The sequence below is a fragment of the Pelodiscus sinensis genome, chromosome 2, assembly GCF_049634645.1.
Source record: "Pelodiscus sinensis isolate JC-2024 chromosome 2, ASM4963464v1, whole genome shotgun sequence".
Classification (NCBI taxonomy): domain Eukaryota; kingdom Metazoa; phylum Chordata; order Testudines; family Trionychidae; genus Pelodiscus; species Pelodiscus sinensis.
Genome location: NC_134712.1, coordinates 116,749,512 through 116,768,970, shown reverse-complemented (window position 1 = coordinate 116,768,970; position 19,459 = coordinate 116,749,512). Strand labels below are relative to the sequence as shown.

Here is a 19,459-nt window from a genome sequence, read left to right as displayed (position 1 = left end):
AAAATCACATATAGAGTATGCATGTTTTTGCTGGTACATTTGCCCCTCCTAGCCCTTAGGATCCAGACTTTCTCCTTTGGCACACTTTGCAACCACAGTGGTTCAAACAAGATCCTGAGAATCCATCACTGTTTCATAAGACCATCATATCCCCCACATCCTCCTACACTCCCTCCTTTACAATAGGGCCATGAATATTGTTCTCATTCACTGTCTAAAAGGGATGAGGCAAATAGCCTCCTCAGAGGTTAAATGTCATTTGTTGTTCTACAGAGCATCCAAAAGGAATGTTTATGCAGCCACCAGCTGCAAAGATTTCTGTGGAACCCTTCAGGGTTTTTTAAATACTTCTCTGCTGATGGGGGAGCGTTTTTTTTAAAAATAGAGTATAAAAACTGAGATCTTTTATGAACGCTATGGGGGACAGAGGAGTTAGGAAATAAAATCCTTATTCTGCAAAAAGCATCATGCTCATGAGTAGCCTGGTTGAATTCAGCGTTTGTGGGACCTGCGCCTAACTTTGTATGTATGTACAGTATTCAAAACCTTTCTGGATGTCAGTGAGGGTAAATGATAGTTCAGTTAGAATGCTCCCCTTGGTAATTTCTAAATTTGCTATTTAATATGTATAGCACTTACATAGTGCTCATATTTTCAAAGTACTGTGAATACCTCTGTGCCTAAATGTCATGGTGATTGATGCATTACAGAATTCTTTAGATAAACAGAACACAGTAAAAGTATAAGGTTAAGATACAGTTAAGAAACAGTCTTCAGAAAGTCACAATCCTATAATTCCTTACTTCTTAAAGCAGAATTCATTGCATATCTAATGTGACCAAGTTCAAATAAATAGAAAGTAAGGGTTTAGACTTATTATATTTATTTATGGGAAAAGGCTACGGCTGAGTTAAGTCATTCATTTGGGAAAAAAATCTTGTTATGAGAAATACCATGAATTTCATGACCTGAAAAAAACTACCCTCCCTACAGGGAGGGATAGGTGGGGAGATCTGCACCGGATATGAACTGCTGAGCCACAGGTCTCTCTGGAACATCAGTGGTGAAATGAGCAGAATGTCAAGCTGCTGAGGGACCCTACACTGAGCAGTCTCCTACATGACTATTTAGCCCCCCAGTCCTTCCATGCAACTGCATCTCCTGGAGCGTTTACAGCCCTGCTGGAGGACAGGGCTGGGGGCAGTAGTGGGGGAGCTGTGATTCTAAATTCTGCTCTGTTAGCTATTGTGGTTCCTGGGAGAGCCCTGTGCTTGGGCTCCCACACTAGCAGGTACTACACTGTGGCTGCTTCCAGCCTTGACCTCTGGTGGGACTTTACAGATGCCAGAAGATGCAGCTAGGTGGAAGGGCAAGGGGCAGTACAGCTGTGCTGGAGCAGCTACTGGTGTGAGGCCACTGGGCAGCCCCACATTCTCCTCTTTTCTGTTTTGGTTCTCTGCTAAATCTACCTCCCTCAGGCATCTGGGGAGGGACATGTGGCCTTCTTGCCCCTCCCAGTAAAATATTTAAACGTATTTGAAAGTTTAAGCATACGTTGAAATTAATGGGATTTTCATGTGTTTAAAATTAAGAATAAATTTGTAAGAATAAGCCCTAAAATGGCAATCCTACTATAAAACCAGCTGGCACAGACTGAATTGCCCACGCAGAAGCCTGTTAGTTTTACTGGGATGAAGAGGTCTACACTAGGAGATACTTTTGCGGGATAGATGCTAGAAGGACAAATCCGAGAATAAAACACATAAAGCACAAAGGAGACTTGGTAAAGATAGGCACAACTGGTTAAACATGCCTATGCTGGTATGGTCTCTATTTAACTCTGACTGCTCTATTGCTAACAACTATTTTTAATCCTGTTTCTGTTTTTAAATTTGCATGTCACCCTACAGATATATGAGGCGTGTGATAAAATGTTGGTATTTAACTAATCAAGTAGTCAATAGAATTTTGTATCAATTGCTCGATTAGGCAATAGGCAGCCCAGCTCTGCAATTTAAAAGGCAGTAGGATCCAGTCATCCTGCCCTCTGCCCCATGATAGACGCAGCAGCGGGAAGGTGCAGGATGGGTGGCACCATGGAGACAGTGCTGGGGGGAGTCAGCTTTCAAGCCAGCTCCCCCCCAGCACCAGCTCCTACTTCTCATTTCCCCTTGCTGCCTCTGATACACAGGCAGCAAAGTGGAGGTGAATGCAAGTAGTCAGCTCGACCTCAAACCTATAACTGCTTTTTTTTTAAAAAAAAAAAAAAAAAAGAAGGTAGAAACATTTTGAAGTTCCTTTTGGGGGAGAAACATTCCTGATGGCTTCTAGAATGAGGAACTGGGTCCATTTGTCCACTGTACCTCCTGTGTAAGGCCATAGACCTAGCATGCCCACTAGCCTTGACCTGTGAGAATATGGGGAAAAGATTAATCTCTGACATAAACTCACCACTAGACATGGCATTTCCATGCAAAATCATAAAACAGAGCTAAACAATATTACCTTTTCTGTACTCTCTCTTCTCAACCAATAATGGTTCCTCAAGCAGCTGGCTCTAGGAAATGCCCTTGTACCTGAGATCCAGCGACCAAATACTGCCATTGTCCCCAGAGTTGGTTCAAAGTCATTTCTTCCGGTGGTCTGGAAACTATAGCTCATGTTGTGGAGGAGAACCAATGCTTCCTGGAGGGATTTGGGGAAAATTCTGTAAGGATTTTCCAAAAAAGGGAGTGATGAAGACTCTGATTATTTTCATTGATAGTTTTGCATGAAACAATGCAGCTGCTTAAACATTAATTGAAATTAGTTGTAGGAAAGGTGAAGAATCTGTTTGAGATGCAAGCAATATATGATTCAAAGTCAAAAATAAATAGAGCCAGACTCTTAATAGTTGTATCCCATATCATAACAGTTGCCACAGTGTTTACTCACAGGCACAAAATACTTAGATGCTTTCCTTAATCTCTAATTATTATTGCCCTCTGAGCTTGACCTCTCTTGAAGTGTTTTATAAACAATTTAATGTATAAATGAAGTATTAGAAACAGTTATTATAGGGGAAGCAAAGTTATTTGCTTTCCTTGGGTGAAAAAATATCATTTATAAAGACCTGATTACACTCATCTGTTTTCTGGGTAGCCTATAAGTTTACTTTACCATGACAAGAGAGAATAACAGAGAAATTGTGTCATGGGAGCCAAGTAAGATATTGTAGCGGTAGGAAATCCAATTGCCTTGTTTTACAGCCATTTGTCTTGTCTACAGTCTCTGTCAAATGACAGTTTGGATCAAAAGCCTTTAAAAGGTTTTCCTGCTTTACAGTAATGAGAACAACAGAGACTTTTATATTGTAGGAGGTTCTTACTGGGCCTTTCCTGCTTTAACATGGCTACCTGCCAGTGCATTTTTTATTAAAAGCTGTTTCACATAATAAATTATATGAAGTGGCTCTGCCTGGCTTCTTGACTGTCACTAAGGTTGTGTGTCAAAAAAGTAAGCTTGTAGAGAAGGTCACACTCAAAGAAGCTTAACTATGAAAGCTGTCAAAAAGAAGGTTAACAGCTAACTTTGTATTTCAACCCTATTCCTGCAAGGATGCATGTCTGTATGTGGGGTTTATATATTTTTTATTTGACAATTTTAACAAATCAGGATCATCCCTCCTTTTTGTTTACACTGGTATAAACCAGGAGTGACTCCACTCTGGTCAATAGGATATATGGGCAAAAAAAAAACATGTACCTGAGATCAGAATCAGGGCTATTGTTTGCAAGTCTAGTAAAGAGAAGTTATTTCTAGGCTGGAACGGTCTAAGCATTTGAGAAGTCCTCATGTGTTTGCTGAAGGCCTTGCAATATTCTCACCTCCACTTTGTGTTTCTGGCAGGCAGAGAGGAAATAAGACTAAATGGGGCCAGGAATCATCAAAACAAAAGGGACTGTTGGCTCCAAAGCAGCTGGGGTTGTGGGGGGAGATGTCTTCTCCTCCTCTGTCATGTGTCTTTTTGTCTTCCTTCCTAACTTCCATCCAGGCAAACAGTGGATCAACAGGGAAGGGGAAAGACCAGCAGCAGCTGCCTGTTCAGAGCGGCAGCAATCTGTGATCCTGATGATGAACAGCCCATAGTCACACCAAACACTTGCTTTTAGCACAATGCATAATATAATTTTTATTCCACTCCTAGTATAGTTCTTAAATAGTCTTACATGTTTACATTCATCTGTGTGAACTGTCCAGTACGCTCTGTACTTAAATGTGCTGTACAATACCCCAGAAACCCTCAAAAAGGACACAAGAATAGTGATGATACTGTAGGGACTTTAAAACTGTCTTTCATGAATCAGAATTTCTGAAAGCAGCTTCTCTGCCTATTTTATTTAGAATTGGAGGCCTCCGTGGACAGAGACAGATTTGACTAACACGAGGGAGGTCCCTTGTCATGAGATGATGTATAAGGGTTATGCATGCAACTTCCAAGCCTGCCTGCTTCCATACTGTGCAACATTTCAGAGCCTGGAGACAAGCAGAGTGTAGCTATTTTACAATAACAGCTATTGATTTTCTCTGTTTATCTCTGTTCAGTGGGATGACTATTAAATGCTTTCATAAACTCTGGGTCTTCTCTGGGCTTGTCTGTCCTTTAAGTCCAAATCAGGTGTAGCTGTGAATAATATCTGAAAGAAAATGTCTGAAATGGTGGGCAGAGTGTCCCCAACAAATGCACATTATGAATGGCCCTCTTTTAAGCCTAAAATTCCTTTAAACTTGCCTGTTGGGTTTTGAGTACCTGCAGTTAACTAGTGTTGCTTTTGGCAGGGCTTGGTGAGCAAATGAGGCATAATCTCTCTGATCTCAGTAGTCTGGTCAGTCAGCCATGACATTCTCAGTGTCTTTTCTTTCTACACCCTGTCTGAACAGAGCCATAGCCCAGGCATCTCTCAGTGGGGTTGCCAAAGATTACCACGTGCAGTGGAGCAGCAGATGGCAGGAGATTGGAAAATATGCAGCCTCCAGGGGTTGGGTTCATGTGGGGTTCAGGGTTAAATTTGAGTGATTTTTCTTCCCCTCCTAACTGTCCACTGAGTACATTTGACTCTTTACTGCAACTTGGAAGCCCTGTACAATGCAGGAGTCTGGTTTATGGAGTGTAGTGGCTTCTATATGATAACTGGAATAAGAGGTGTATATGCTCAATGAGCAAAAAAGTTGTTGCTTTCTCTTTAGTCCTAATTCAATATTGGGAATGAGGAATTCAGCAAACTGTGCCCTTTCTCCTCACTCTCTGCCAAAGAGGAACAGCCAGCAATGACCCCTAACGGGTGGGAGTCTTGGGGTGGGGCAGTCTTGAACAGGGAGAGGAACACCTGCCCCTGCCAGTCCCTTTTACCTGTTTGGTGATTCTGTCTTTTTTCTATATGGTTTTGAGAGAAGCAATCCCATTCTGGGCATATCCAATTTGGTGGGTCTAGCTCTTACCGGTTAGGAGGAGTTCTTGAAAAAATAGAAAGATAAACTCTCTCAAATATATAGTAGCTTTTAATTTAAAATTATTTAAGGATCTGAATTACTAGGACAAAGCCAGGAAATACATCATTTGGCTAACTTGCTGTCCTTAGTTCACCCCGTTGTGCTTAAGTTTTGTAGTAGTCTCAAAACAGTGGGTGATCTTGACTGCCTCCTCTGTGCCTACGGAATATGTAACCTAACTTAAATGAGAAACATCAGAAAAACAGGATAATGCTGTAGTTCAGAAATCTACAAGGAAAGAAGCATCCTGAAGAACACTGAGTGTGCAATAGTATTTAGGAACAATAGTTTGAATTAGAGACTAAATGGAAATTTCACTCAGATGCTTTTCCTTTGGCACTTAATCAAATTCTTTGTATTTCAGTACAACTGACTTGTATTCTTTCTTATTCAAAGTTACAATATCAAAAGTATTTTTTTCTGTCAGTTTTGTAACATATGCCCTATGGACTTTATGGGCCAGATTCTCTTCTGATATAAATTGGTACGGCTACATTGATGTCAGTGGAATGGCTCCAACTTCTGTCTGCAGAGAACCAGATTGTGTGCATTTGAGACAGTTATCAAGTCACATTTAATTGGACATTCATGCACAAACTCATATTCAGCAAGTGCAGCAGGACATGTTACATCATAGTAGTTCGAAAAGTCATTTGAATCTGAGCCGGTTTCAGAGGAAATGTTACGGTATGGTGGGTTTTCTCCCACTGAGAAAAAAGTTAACTTTTTAATAAAATGCTACAGTGGTCATCTGTGTTAAAACATTCTTCTAAGTTAGCAGTTTTTCAACCTTTTATTCATTTGCAGACCCTTAAACATTTTTTGAGTGGTAGTATAGAGCCCTTTGGAAATCTTAGAAATAGTCTGAACACACTTCTCGCAAGGATCAGTAGACCACAGGTTGAAAATCTCTATTTTAAGGAACAACATTTGATTAATCATATTGTCCATACGTTTTCTGCTTTAAAATGAAAATATGAGTTAGCTATAGTTATAACCAGTACTGAGAACTAAGGTTCTAAAAAATTAAACCATTTTTAGATAGTTTGACAAAAATACTGGAAACCAGTACACACACTGCTCTGCCATTGAAAACTCTGTTTAATTGAATTGGATTTGGGGAACAGCTTGTATATAGAATGTGATAGTCCTAAGCAGTTTAAAATGTGGATTAAGTTCTTGGAACTACCAATAGTGCTTTGCACATATCTTTTTGTCTAGTAACTAAAATGATTATTAATTGAAAGTGTATGGGCCAGGAGCGAATGGAGATGTAGGGAGTCTTGCCCATTACTGTTTCATTGCCCTTCACAAGTCTGGGGCTGTCATGGTGTATTGCATTTGAGGAGGTGCAGAGGTTTCTCCCTCGCATTGCTCTGGTAAGAAGAAAGAGGAGTAATAATTCTGCTCCCCACCAGTCCACAGATCCAAAAGGACAATCAAGCCTACTCATTCAGCCTGGATGTTGGGAACTCAGAAGGGACAATCTGTGCTTATGCAGCTAATGGCACCTACATGATACCCTTAATGCAGTGCCTAAATGATACAGCTTTGGATGGGAGGATGTACACAACTGTGGTTCTTCCTCAGAATTTCTAAATTCTATTCTTCTGCACTGGTCCTGGATCCTTCCTCTCCTACCCTCTGACAGTGGCATTCTTATGAAACCATACAGCCAGAGCCTCTCTTGGCTGCTCCAGGAACCCCAGAAACAGAGGGCAGTCCATGAAAATTGCAATGCAAGTTCCTAACTAATATGGAGCTTTAAGATTTCCCAGGCATGCAGTGAGTTCATGGATTCCTCTACCAAAACTCTACAGAGCCAGTGTTGCACTATCAGCTCCCAACAAAATGTGTCCAAATAGCAAAGCTCAGGAAAGCAGGTGGGTGGCTTTAATCAAATCTGCTCATAACTCCCTTGAAGTCTGTATCAGAAGAAAGAGATGGGCAAGGTTTCAAGTAGACTGTTATCATACTCAAAGCAGTTCATTCATCTTTTGCTTTTTAAAATAAGGAAGTCTTTAATCAGTGAAATAAATATCAGTTTGATTGTTTTAAAGTTAATTTTATGCCAGTATTTTCTGTGATTAAAGTGAATTAAAATGTTCCCTTCCCCCAATATGTTTTGTTTTATGCATAGGTGAGGCAATTCATGTACCTACAGTTGACACTGAATTGCTTAGATAGAGAGGTAGGGGAAATTTGTACAAAATCTGTTTGCCCTATACTGACATAGGCTAGTGTCATTACACCGAACCTTGATCCCACAGAAATTGATGTAAAATCTTCCATTTTTTTGGGTGAACCTCCAAGTTACTTGTACAGTAGAACCTCCAATTTTTTAATCTCGGGCATGGAGATTGCTTGTAACTCTGAAATATTTGTAACTCTAGACATAACATTAAGTTTGTTCTTTCAGAGGTTTACAAATGAACATTAGTTCTGAAACTTTACTACGAAGAAGAAAAATGCTTCTTTCCCTTTATTTAGTATTGACTCTTTTTTTGCTCTTCTGTATTTGCTCTTTTTTTGGGTCTGTTTTGTCTCTGCTTCTTGATTGTGTACTTCCAGTTCCACATGAGGCATCTGGTTAGTCAGCTTGTATGTCTGGTGGCTGTAACTTTGAGGTTTTATTGTAGTTCTGAACTTGGGTGGCTGGAAGAGCTACAAATCGTGTGCTTAACTTCGCTAGTTCAAATGTGCTTAAACAACCTATGGGAGTACTCACCACTAAACCTGTTTTGTTAGGTCATGTTTTGTTGCTTCAACATCAATAATATAATTTAAAAAATAGGATTAAAAGAGTGTGTGAGCAAATCACCTGTTGAACGTAACATGCAGTTTATTTTTAAAAATAAGTAGTTTGGTAGAAAAGGGTGAGCCTGTAAGAGAAACACTGCTCTATTTATGTAAGTGCTGTCAACAGTATACAATAAATTTGGAACAGAAATAACACATTTTACATTTTAATTCTGAAAACAATGTTCATTTCCCCCCTCTATTAGAATTCTTTGCTTGCTCTATCCCTATCCGGAACGCATTCCCTGGGAGAGAAAAAATTAGTTAAGAAAAATTAAATAGAGAACATGTACTAAAATACCATTTTGTCATCAGTGATGATTATTAGTATATTTGCATCCTTTTAATAAACCTGTCTGTAGGATTTAACTTTTGTGCCCACTACAGAATACTGAAAATCCCATTTTTCTGGAAAATATAATAGTTTTGTATACATTACAAACAGTCTTGAGTATTTGCTAATTAAATGCAACTTTTCACAGCAATTTTCACATTGCTAATGCTATTCAGTGTGTAATTATGGATGTATCAGGAGAGTGCTATTCTATAGGGATAGAAAATATTGTGTCATAGTTTAGAATTAGAGCTTTTGATAATTTTGAATGCAGTTTAATGCTTCGAACACCAATGATAAATATCCTTGTCCGCTGTCAAGTGAACTGAACTACCAAACAATACACTTATCCATATAGTTGCCCACTTATAGGCACCCTGTCTGGCCTCATCCTTTCTTTGCATTTCCTAAGTGGCCAAACCCTGATATCTTTGTGTCCTATCTATAGGTTTCTCTTTTAAAGTGCCTTCTCCTGGCCTCCCATCTATGTTAACATGCCATTAGCTTTCTATCCATATCCCTTCCCTCCCAATTCCTGTATACTCTTAGTACTCATCCTCGTGTGACATCCAACTTCCACCCTGATACTCACCAATTCTGGAAACCACAAACAGTGCCACCTCAATCTCCGTTTTATAGCATCAGTCTCTTAGCTTTTAGAATGCTCCAAGTGTTAGGCTCATTAAATTGTTAAATGAGAGGCGGGTGTGGTTTGGTGATTTAACCACATGATTGAGAGCCATGAACCTAAGTGATCTGATATTGGTTCCCTCTCTGGTCTTGATTAATTCATGTAGGCAATTATACCCTGCAAAATATTTAAGCACCTGATTGTTGTGGAAACAATCAGATTTAAGGGCCTAAATACCTTTGAGGATTTGGATCTTTACATTTGTCTGTAAGATAAGACCTGTAATTTCCAGAAGAGGTAAATATCAGGTAAATTTGTCTTTAATACCTCTTTTTAAACCAGTTCTGATGGTAACTTCACCTTCAACCATGTCAAAAGATTAATTGGGGAGAGTTAAAATGGTAGGTTATTCAAGTAGCAAACCATAAAGGTTCATTTAGATCTACTGGCCAAATTCTGCTCTAACAGTAGAGTAAATCTAGAGAAACTGCACTGAGTGGCAGCATAAGAGCAGAATTTGGCCCTTTGTGTTAGTGTGGTGGTGGCATAAGCACAAAAAGTCAACAAAGTAGATACCTTATTTTTTCTTCAACTACCTAAAAGGCCATCCACTGTTCTGATATATCTGTAATTACACACTTGAGGTTTATGGATCGTCCATTGACAAAAACAGCTATCTGAATTACAGGAGTTAAAAAGAGTTCTAAATCAGAATCTTAGAATCATGCCATCATAGAAATGTTGAGGGACCTCCAGAGGTCATTTAGGGTACGTCTACACAGCAACATTATTTTGAAATAACTAGCATTATTTTGGAATAGCTTATTCCACGTCTACACAGAAGGCAGTTATTCTGAAATAATGTTGAAATACTGTCAAGCTGGAGGACTTCTTACACTGACTCCTGAAACCCTCATCGTATGAGAAGTAAGGGAAGTTGGAGGAAGAAAAGTGCTCTATTTCAAAGTAAGTGCTGTGTAGACACTCCCAAATTTGAAATAAGCTATTTTGAAATAAGCTACGCAATTGATATAGATGCACTCTTAGTCCAGCCCTCCAGACTGAAACCAGGACCAAGTATACCTGATCATCCTTGTTTTTAGAAATATTGAATAAGGATTCTATAGCCTCCTTTAACCTGTTCTAGAACTTAACTATGCTATAGTTTAAAAGTTTTTCCTTTAATCCAATTTACATTTACATTTCTCATGCTCAGATTAAGGTGACTAAATTCAATGACTCTGGAGAGTAATTGTTCTCTTTCTCTTTGTAGCAGCCCTTAGAATATATGAACACTCTTACCAGGTTCCACCTCAGTTATCTTTTCTCAAGACTACACATGCTTAATTTTTTAATATTTCTTTATAGGTCAGGTTTTCTAATCCTTTTATTACTTTTGTAAATCTCCTCTGGACTCCTCCAGTTTGCTCATATCTTCCTTACAGTGTGGCACCCAGAATCAGACACTGTACTCCAGCTGAGTGGAGCAGAATAGTTACCTCCCATTTCTTGCATATGACACTGTTATTAACGCACATTTCAGTGGCATTAGCCTTTGTGCAACTATAGCAAATCAATCATTTAGTCAAAAGCCATGTTTGGCTGATTGGTAGCAGGCATTTGAACACTACAGGAAATTCATTTCTGCCTGCTGTGAAAGATGAAGGTTGCCATAAGGAGCATCCAAGATTGATGGGGGGAGAGAGATAAAAGATAGAAACTCCTTTTCCTTAAAATTTCTAACCAGTGCTACCACCTAAACATCTCCACTGCTGAAGATAACTGCAGAAGCATTAGTGTAGAAAAGATTGTCAGCCAGTGACATTTCAGCTATTCTGTTGTCTACAGTATCTCAGAAGTAGTCTGGATGTTGGAGTGGTTAAAATCCCGCCAGCCACCTTGTATATACTTATGCTCATGTTACAAGTGGGGCGACTCTGGTAACAGCAATGGTGAGAAATTTTAAGGGGGAAAGACTAGTGCAGATACACATTTCAAGAGTCCTGGAGACCTCTTACGGAACAAAGAAGCTAACCATTTCTGTGCCACAGCTCTTATTTTATTTTTAGCTATATAAAGATATCCATAGAACTACATGTAAATCTATAGATAGAATCATTCCTAAGCAGCGAGACATAACGTCTGCCAAGTTTAAGGCCAAAGCAAATTTATATAGCCAAATTATAAACCCTAGAAATAGGGCTTTATAGTGGAAGTGCTGTCATAACCTTAACTAGTGTGTATAGCTGTAGTGGGCGTCAGTTTAAGTTCTAGTTTTGATGTGCATTTAATGGCATGAGATCAATCATGAAGTGTAATAGGATATTTTAAGATATTATGTTTGAAGGGAATTCATATTTAAACATTATCTACGAACCACATAATCTGACTGCCTCTTTGAAATGTCATTTAATCCTTGGTACAGAATTGCATGAAAAAATTCCTGATCACATTTCTCAAAATGAACAGTAGCTTAGTTTTTGACTGTTTTTAAGTGATATTTAGAGAACTGAAATATTTTGCTGCTGAACATTTATCAGAATATTCCTCTAAAATAATGTTTCAAATATTTTATCTTGATCTTTTCTAGTTCTTCCTTTCTGCCTTTTGGGGTATACTCTGCTTGTGTTTAGAAGAAATTGTTAAACATAATTCTTTCAGTATCTTCTGTACATGAATACTATGTTAACTTGATTACTCGGAACCATTTTCCCCAAAACATTAGTGTTTTATGTTCCCTTGGGAGACAGTAATTCCACAATTGAAGCTGTCATTCGTTAACCTAATAGTTCACAACAGTAAAGCTTGCTGCAATAAAGATGATGATTATTGCTCTCACTGCTAATACAGAGAATGGGAATGTGGTGCTGAAAGCTGCTAGTTTTACTCCTTTGCAGGGTGAAACCTAAGACTGCGTACTTTAACACTATCCTTGGAAAACAACTTGAGTGCTGAAAGTGCCTCTTCTGTTCATGCAGGAAATTTAACCTAGTTTCAGTGCAAAATGTTATACCTTACAGCAGTGCTTAATAGTTTTGTCTAATAGTTAAAATATAATACAAATTGTACTTTTACAAATAATAAGAATACACCTGACATTTTCAAAGCACTTCACTAATATTCCATAAGATGCAGAGCAAGCTGAGTGAAATCTTGTCCCCATCCATGTTGGAGGAAGTTTTTCGATTGACATTAGTGAAGTGCATTACCCATACCCATTTTGCAGATAACAAACCAATGCATAGAAGAGTTAAGGTGCCTGGCTTTTTCACAACTGCAATAATACTGAGCCAAATTCAGCCCTCTCTTATACTTGTGTCACTTGAAAATAAATCTGTTAATTTACGTGAAATATCCCAGAGGAGATTAGCTAAGGCCCTGGCCCTGTAATGAGCTACATACAAGTGTTTGTCTGCAAGCAGCTCATATTGTATTGGGTCCAAGAGCAGAATTGGACCAAGTGTCCTAAACATAATTCCTTGCTTTATTTTTGAGACCACAGTTTCTTCCATTTTCACACACTGCCATCATAAGGACCTTTCACTTTCTATCATTCCAGACTATATACTTGGATTTTTTAATTGCTGAATTTTTAATTTCAGCTACTGTGTAACATTTCAATTTAACAACTAATTTTAATTATAATGAATTGTCCCATTGATCATTACTGAATGTTAGCCTCTGATGTACCACAGAACAGCGATCCTATTGAAGCAAGGTATAGATGTATATGGTCATCAAAATATGTAATAACCATAAACTAGTTAGTCAGCAACAGTGTGAACAAAACAATCATCCATGTGGCAGGCACTAATAAGTGCATACACCCAAAGTTGTGTATGCACACATACAATCTGGAGCTCTGAGTTCAGGGGGGAAGGAAACGAACATGAGCAGGAAACAGGAAGTAATAAGCAAGAGGTCCCCACGCACACCAGTCATCATATTGATTTTTTAAAAATGTATTGATTTAAAATAACACTTTCAGACTAGGTTTTTCAAAGTGCATTTGCACTTGGGTTCGTCACCCAAACTTCCCGATGTATGTGCATGTCCACACATTTGCACATGCACATGACATAGGCATGCTTGTGTTCTCACATCTGAGTTTGCACGTGAGCAGGTTGAGAGCACACATTTTGTGTGAACATTCTTTTGAAAAGTTGTCAGGTGCAGCAGTCTACTATGTATGAGTTCATTTTCCAGAAAATATAAAAATTGTTATCATAGAAGAGCCCTACAACTTTAAAATAGCTAGTAAACCAGAATGTCATTTAGTCTTTAACATTTGGCAAACCCAAGAAAAACATCTTTGATAAATCTGATCTCAGGGACTTGAATTTTTCAATTGTTCTGATGCAAAAGAAATATTCCAATTTTTTACTTTGTAAGACAATCTATTGATTTATGCTTTTCTTATTTTGTGTGTCAGAAGGTTTTGGTCTGGAATATGCAATATATATCATGTAATAAACTCAAAGAAAGGCCATTTGTAAGACAAATATGGAAAATGTAGAGGTAGATCTCATAAGAGCTATTTTGTATTATGAATGTGTCTAGTTGTAGACTCACTGATTTCCTTTCAGTCTTTTAGTTATGAGCAATTCTTTATTCAAACTCAAACTAATAATCATTTCTCCTTCTAAAGTGATTATGCTCCATAGTATTAATTTTGTTGTTTCTCTTTGGATATAAAGTAGCCCCTGTCACTAGTTAGTCATATTCTTTTGCACCATAAATGCCGTGTCATTTTAATTCTAGTAGTGCATTAGAGTGCAAATATCATTTAGCTGGATTCTCAGTCCCAAGTACAGGTTCGGTTTACTCTCTCTCTTGGAGGAACAATTGATCAGATTTTTAAAATTATTATAGAAGTCATAGTCTCAATATTAAGATAACTAATGAACTGTATTGTGATGAGAATATATGAGCAGTCAAATTTAATTTGAAACAATTCTACAAGGAAAAGGCGCAGGCATGTGAATTTTGCAATCAAATATGTAGAACCAAACTATTTGTTGTATGGTATCACTGTGTGTACTTCTTAAATGGTAGAGTTATCATCACAGTGTCAATGTATTACTCAAGTGTGGAGATAGAGAATCCCAAATGAATTTATTCTCTTTTTCTAGTTAACCAGTAAAACCTTTTGAAGAAAGTATAAATTTAGATGGTCTCACCAGCAGCTTTACTGAGAAAAAAGTTTATATTTGTGTGTTTTTCAAAAAAATGAGGATCATCTTAGATGACTGTCTTCTATTCTTTATTTAACTTTTTTGTATTTTGTATATAGAAACTGACATTCCAACTGATTTTCACTGGCCTTCTTTCTGCCTGGTTTGAATACTAAGGCAGCAAATTAGGAATGCTTCACAAGTTTCACAAAGATGTTTGCTGTGAAAGTGGAGATAATGTGACACTTATATTTGGAGCTTCTTAGCTTACTCAAATGATAAATGATGGCATAGTTTCAGGTAGTGTGTGTGTTTGGGGGGAGCTGTTAAAGACTGAAAGAATGGAATTCTACTACAGTTATCCATCATGTGACTATTCTGATAATGCCTTTTATCTCTGTTTCAGGGGCTAACTTTGTAACTCGAAAAATTAGCCGATCAGTAGCTAAGATTCACCTTGGACAGATGGAATATTTCAGTTTGGGCAATCTGGATGCTAAAAGAGACTGGGGCCATGCCAAAGACTACATTGAGGTAGGTTATTGGCTATGTGCCCTTTTTGAAACAATGCCGTTTATCTGTTTAATGCAATAACTTCAGTGAAAATGCATGACCTGCACAGGGGTATCTCATGAATTTTTACCCACAGAGGCCTGTTAACTTAGTGTTGCTCTCAGTTTCAAGCTAGGGAGTGTTCAGTAACATAATGGGCTACCCCAGCCATGACCTGAACAGAAAAATAAATCTTCAGGTTTACATTCCTTTACCAAATTCCTCTGGGAGGGGTCTATAAACTGGAACTATTTTAAAGAGTTTTTCGCCTATTGTTTCTGCGAACTTTTATGTCCAACATTAAGATCATAGCAAGATGCAGTGAAACCTGACTTTAAAGACCTCACTGCAGGCTGTCAGCCTTTTATACTGTGATGGGACAAAACACCATGAATACTGAGAATCACAGGTCAGGTTACTTTTGCTTCAGAAAGAAGCTTCGTACAAATATTATCATATCAAGTATTATGTATCATATATAACTATAACGGTTTACTTTATTTCAGATGTTTTTGCCAGTCTAAATTGTCCTAATTATAATCTATGTATATCCTTTTTTAAAAAAAATCGACATTGTATTGAAAAAAGTGTCATTCATGTCATCAGAAATATTGCCATTTTTCTAGGAGCTCTTTGTCCTCATTTTGCCTCTTAAAGATTTTCTGTGGTCATTGGGAAATTTCTAGCTTTTAATAATTTCTCCCTACCTTCCATGTTCATTGGTATGATTAAAAAATATGATGGTTATTTATGTTTCTTAAATTACAAATTAAATATCAAAATACCAAGTGTTTTGTTGGGTAAGAAAAATCAGGTTTCTGGTGATTTCCTCTCTTCCCCACCGCTAATTCTATGGTTTTAGATTTTTTTTGAGATCTTGGACCGTGACTAAAGTGGTTAAAAGGAACACCAGTAAGACTAAAATATATTACTAATTTAAATATTGTCCTGTGTATCATGGTAACTTACCAACCTCCATGATGATCGTGATACAAATGGGGGAGAGGAAGGGTTTTATTGCATATTCATCCAAGCCATTACCTCAGATGAGTGGAGAAGTAAATGTGGCCATCCAGACTGTAAAGTTAGGCCACAATTCTGCAATCCCTTAGCATGGAAGGACCCATATGCGTACTAGGAACCCTGGATGTCGGTATGATATTTCATGGGAGCAAGGATCCATTTGCTTGGATATCATTTTCTGTTTAGGACTTAAACATGGTTAATTAATCCAGGAAATTATTTTATATGTAACATTTTATTGCAGGTAGAAAATTAACAACATCTATGGTATAAAGGGTCTTAGCTCTGTTATTTATAAGTAAAACATAACCTTTCACAATTAACAAGCTTTCATTTAAAAAAAAGTAGAATAATATAGTTATGAGTAAAATATATTCAAAGAAAATGTATACATTGAGTCGAATATGAATATTCAAGACTGAATGCAAGACTCTTATATCCTGGTATAAATTCAGAGGAATTCTATTGTACTCAGTAGGTCAAATTTTGGTACCACTGAAATCAATAGCAAGACTGTTTGTTCTTTGGTGGAGCTGTGTTAGTTACAGCCACTATGGTATACAGTGAGGGCAAAATTTGGTCTACATTCTTCAGATTTTACCTGGAATGAGCTGTGAGCATTCTTAACAAACAAAACCAAAAACCCCTCTCCTCATCTTGTTCAGCAAAACCACCAGATGGAAAGTTCTCAGCAGGAGTCTCCATCAGGTACACTATAAATAGAATTCCAGACTTTCACTCATATGTTTTGGGGCTGTCACAAAATCATCTGAAAAGAATTTCTCACTAGGATAGAGTTCTTCTTGAATATCTCATTAGAAGGATCCCTTTACCTAATGGGAGACTTATTCTCTAAATATATTTAAAATGTGGTTGCTTCCATTCTTATAATGGCTAAAAAAAAGAATAACTTTAAAATAGAAATAAACAGCTATTTCAGGCTTTAATGGACTAGAGTGAATTTAGAGATTTAACATAATTAGAGTAAATATGCTATATAATGTTAAAAAGTATGATCATATTTATAAGCATTTTGGGAGATTCCTTAAATGCACGACTGAGTACATTAGGATGTATAATATCCTATCTATATTTAATTTTCAGTTCCATGGATGTTAATATGAGTGGCATATGCCTGTAGGGTAGACCCCATTCTGTCCTTTTCTTTTTCTTTCTTTGCTTTATGGTTAGGAATAAATAATAACAGCATTCATATTTGTTTTATATTTTGACTTAAATCCTGCTCTCATTATAGTCAGTGGCAAAACTCTTCTTAACTTCAGTAGTGACCGATTTCATCCTATCTTTACTGATGTGGATATTGGGATGAAGTGTTGTCTGATGTTCAGAGACTAAGACTATGAATCAGACCTCTTAGAGTCCCATTTCATGTATACTATTGATCTTACATCATGATATTGTGTTAAGTTACTTCTCAGTTCAGTAAAGTACTCAAGCATATGCCTAAACTGAAATATGCAGCTGTCCCATTGAAGTGGAACTACTTGTATGCTTAAAAATTAAGCATATGATGAAATACCTTGCCACATCAGAGCTGTTTGTAGATGTTTTTAAAAAATGTTAGTGGAAGATATTTTTGTTTATAATTTCATTGATATTAGTTGGTGCTTAAACTTCCACCTGCAGTGGTTGCAAATCAGAGCATTGTTCTAGTAGATGAAAACCTGAAAATGTAATTTGCTCAAAAGAAGAGTGTAACTTCTTCATCTAGTTGTATTGCTCTCATAGACACAAAAACAAAACAAAAAAAGAATAAGCAAATAGTAAAAAGTAAATGTTTGTAAAAAGTCAGTTTTCAACTAAAATATTATTGATAATTACAAAATGTTTTAAGCAACTGATTTTTAACTTGTAGTTGATCCTTTTAATTACAGTGATGTTGATATTTGTAAATTGGTGGGAGGAGTTTGGAATTATAATATGAATAGAAACCAATATAACCAACTGAAGGAAGGAGGGGAAGTAATATGTCAACACTGTTGATGAATGAATCTTCTGTGTGCTGTTTTGTTTTGTGAGGTTAATTTATATCTTTTATTTGATGCAGAACATTACGATAAACCATCTGCTAGATATTTTCAAATTCTAGTACAATAGTAAGCACTTAACAGTCTATGACTCATTCCTGTACCATGTGAAAAACACAAGGCATCATACACTTTTCCTCTCACCACTACCCCAAGAGAGTCTTATTTCAATACAAGTTCTCACAAACATTTAACGTTGGACGCTGAGAAAGTAAGCTTCAATCCATTGCTAACTTTTTATTTCCCAGCAGCCAAATACTGTTAACGCTAAAATTATGAAGGATACATGAGAAACATGTTTATTTGTAAAGCTGTAATAGGATATCCTTCCAATAGAACACAACCTTGCTGTAAACTGGCCTAGAGAGATAGTAAGTTTGCCTTTTCCAAGTTCTTCAGCTGAGCTTTCCTCTCTTCTCTTACCTTTTGGCGTAGTGCTCTGGGCCTGGGCAATTCAGAGCAAAGTTAAAGTTTGTGCAGACAGCAGAGGTGCACAGAAGAAGAGCGGTCCAACCAGACAGAGCTAACTACCCAACCGTAGTGTCACTGGTCTAGTTGAACTCCTCCACTTGGACATTCTCCAGACTTCTATGAATAGATAAAAGAACTGAATCCCACATGCTGTTTACTTGCCGGGTCTAGGCAGAGTTGGCATTTATTTTATTTATACAAAATATTTTTTCCCTGCCTCTCTAGTTAAAATTTTCAAGGTGGCTTACAACATTTTTTAAAACACAATATAAATATATATAAAAAATTAAAATACAAGACCCCAGAGGGACAGAAAACATTCTAGCTGTGCTACTTCCCTGCAAGCTGGATGTTTCAGGGAACCTTGAGGCTTCCCTCCCTATCCTCTGCCGCACAGGAAGCCGGTGCTGGCGCTTCAATGTTGTGGGGCAGCGGGGCGGGGCAAGGACCTGCGAGGTTGGAGCGCCTGCAGGGGCGACTCATCAGGTAGGTGGTGCTGAGGTACTGTGGGCAGGTTCGGCCTTACTGGGGCACAAGTGGGGCTAGCTTAAGCTGCTCTGGCCTGTCAGGAGCCAGGTTGTCAGCTGGGGCTGCCCTGAAGAGCCGCACCATGGTTCAGAGCTGGCCACCCCGTCCTGACTCAGCTCGCCCCAGGTAGCTGGAGAGTGAGAGCCAGTGATGTTGATGACGTGATGACATCATTCTGTCTTCCGGCAGAAAAACATTTTTTATATACAGAGAGAGATGAAAAAAGGCAAAATTTCAAACTAGAGTAAAATTTAATGACCTGAACTTTACAACCTGTGTGAATGTTCTACAGTGTCTGCAAACATCAAGAAACATTCTCCTTTGTCTTCTGCATTAATCTGGCAATGTTTTGGGGGTATAGGACAGGGAA

At 37.8% G+C, this 19,459-nt stretch overlaps 1 protein-coding gene across 2 annotated transcripts in view; it reads left to right on the top strand.

The window, feature by feature from the left end:
* Positions 1–19,459, top strand: part of GMDS (GDP-mannose 4,6-dehydratase) — a 539,856-nt gene that overhangs the window by 229,762 nt on the left and 290,635 nt on the right. For both annotated transcript variants that reach the window (XM_075921351.1, XM_075921350.1), the window contains exon 7: positions 14,874–15,001. In XM_075921351.1, the coding sequence (XP_075777466.1) occupies positions 14,874–15,001 (128 nt within the window). The remainder of the gene's footprint in view (positions 1–14,873; positions 15,002–19,459) is intronic.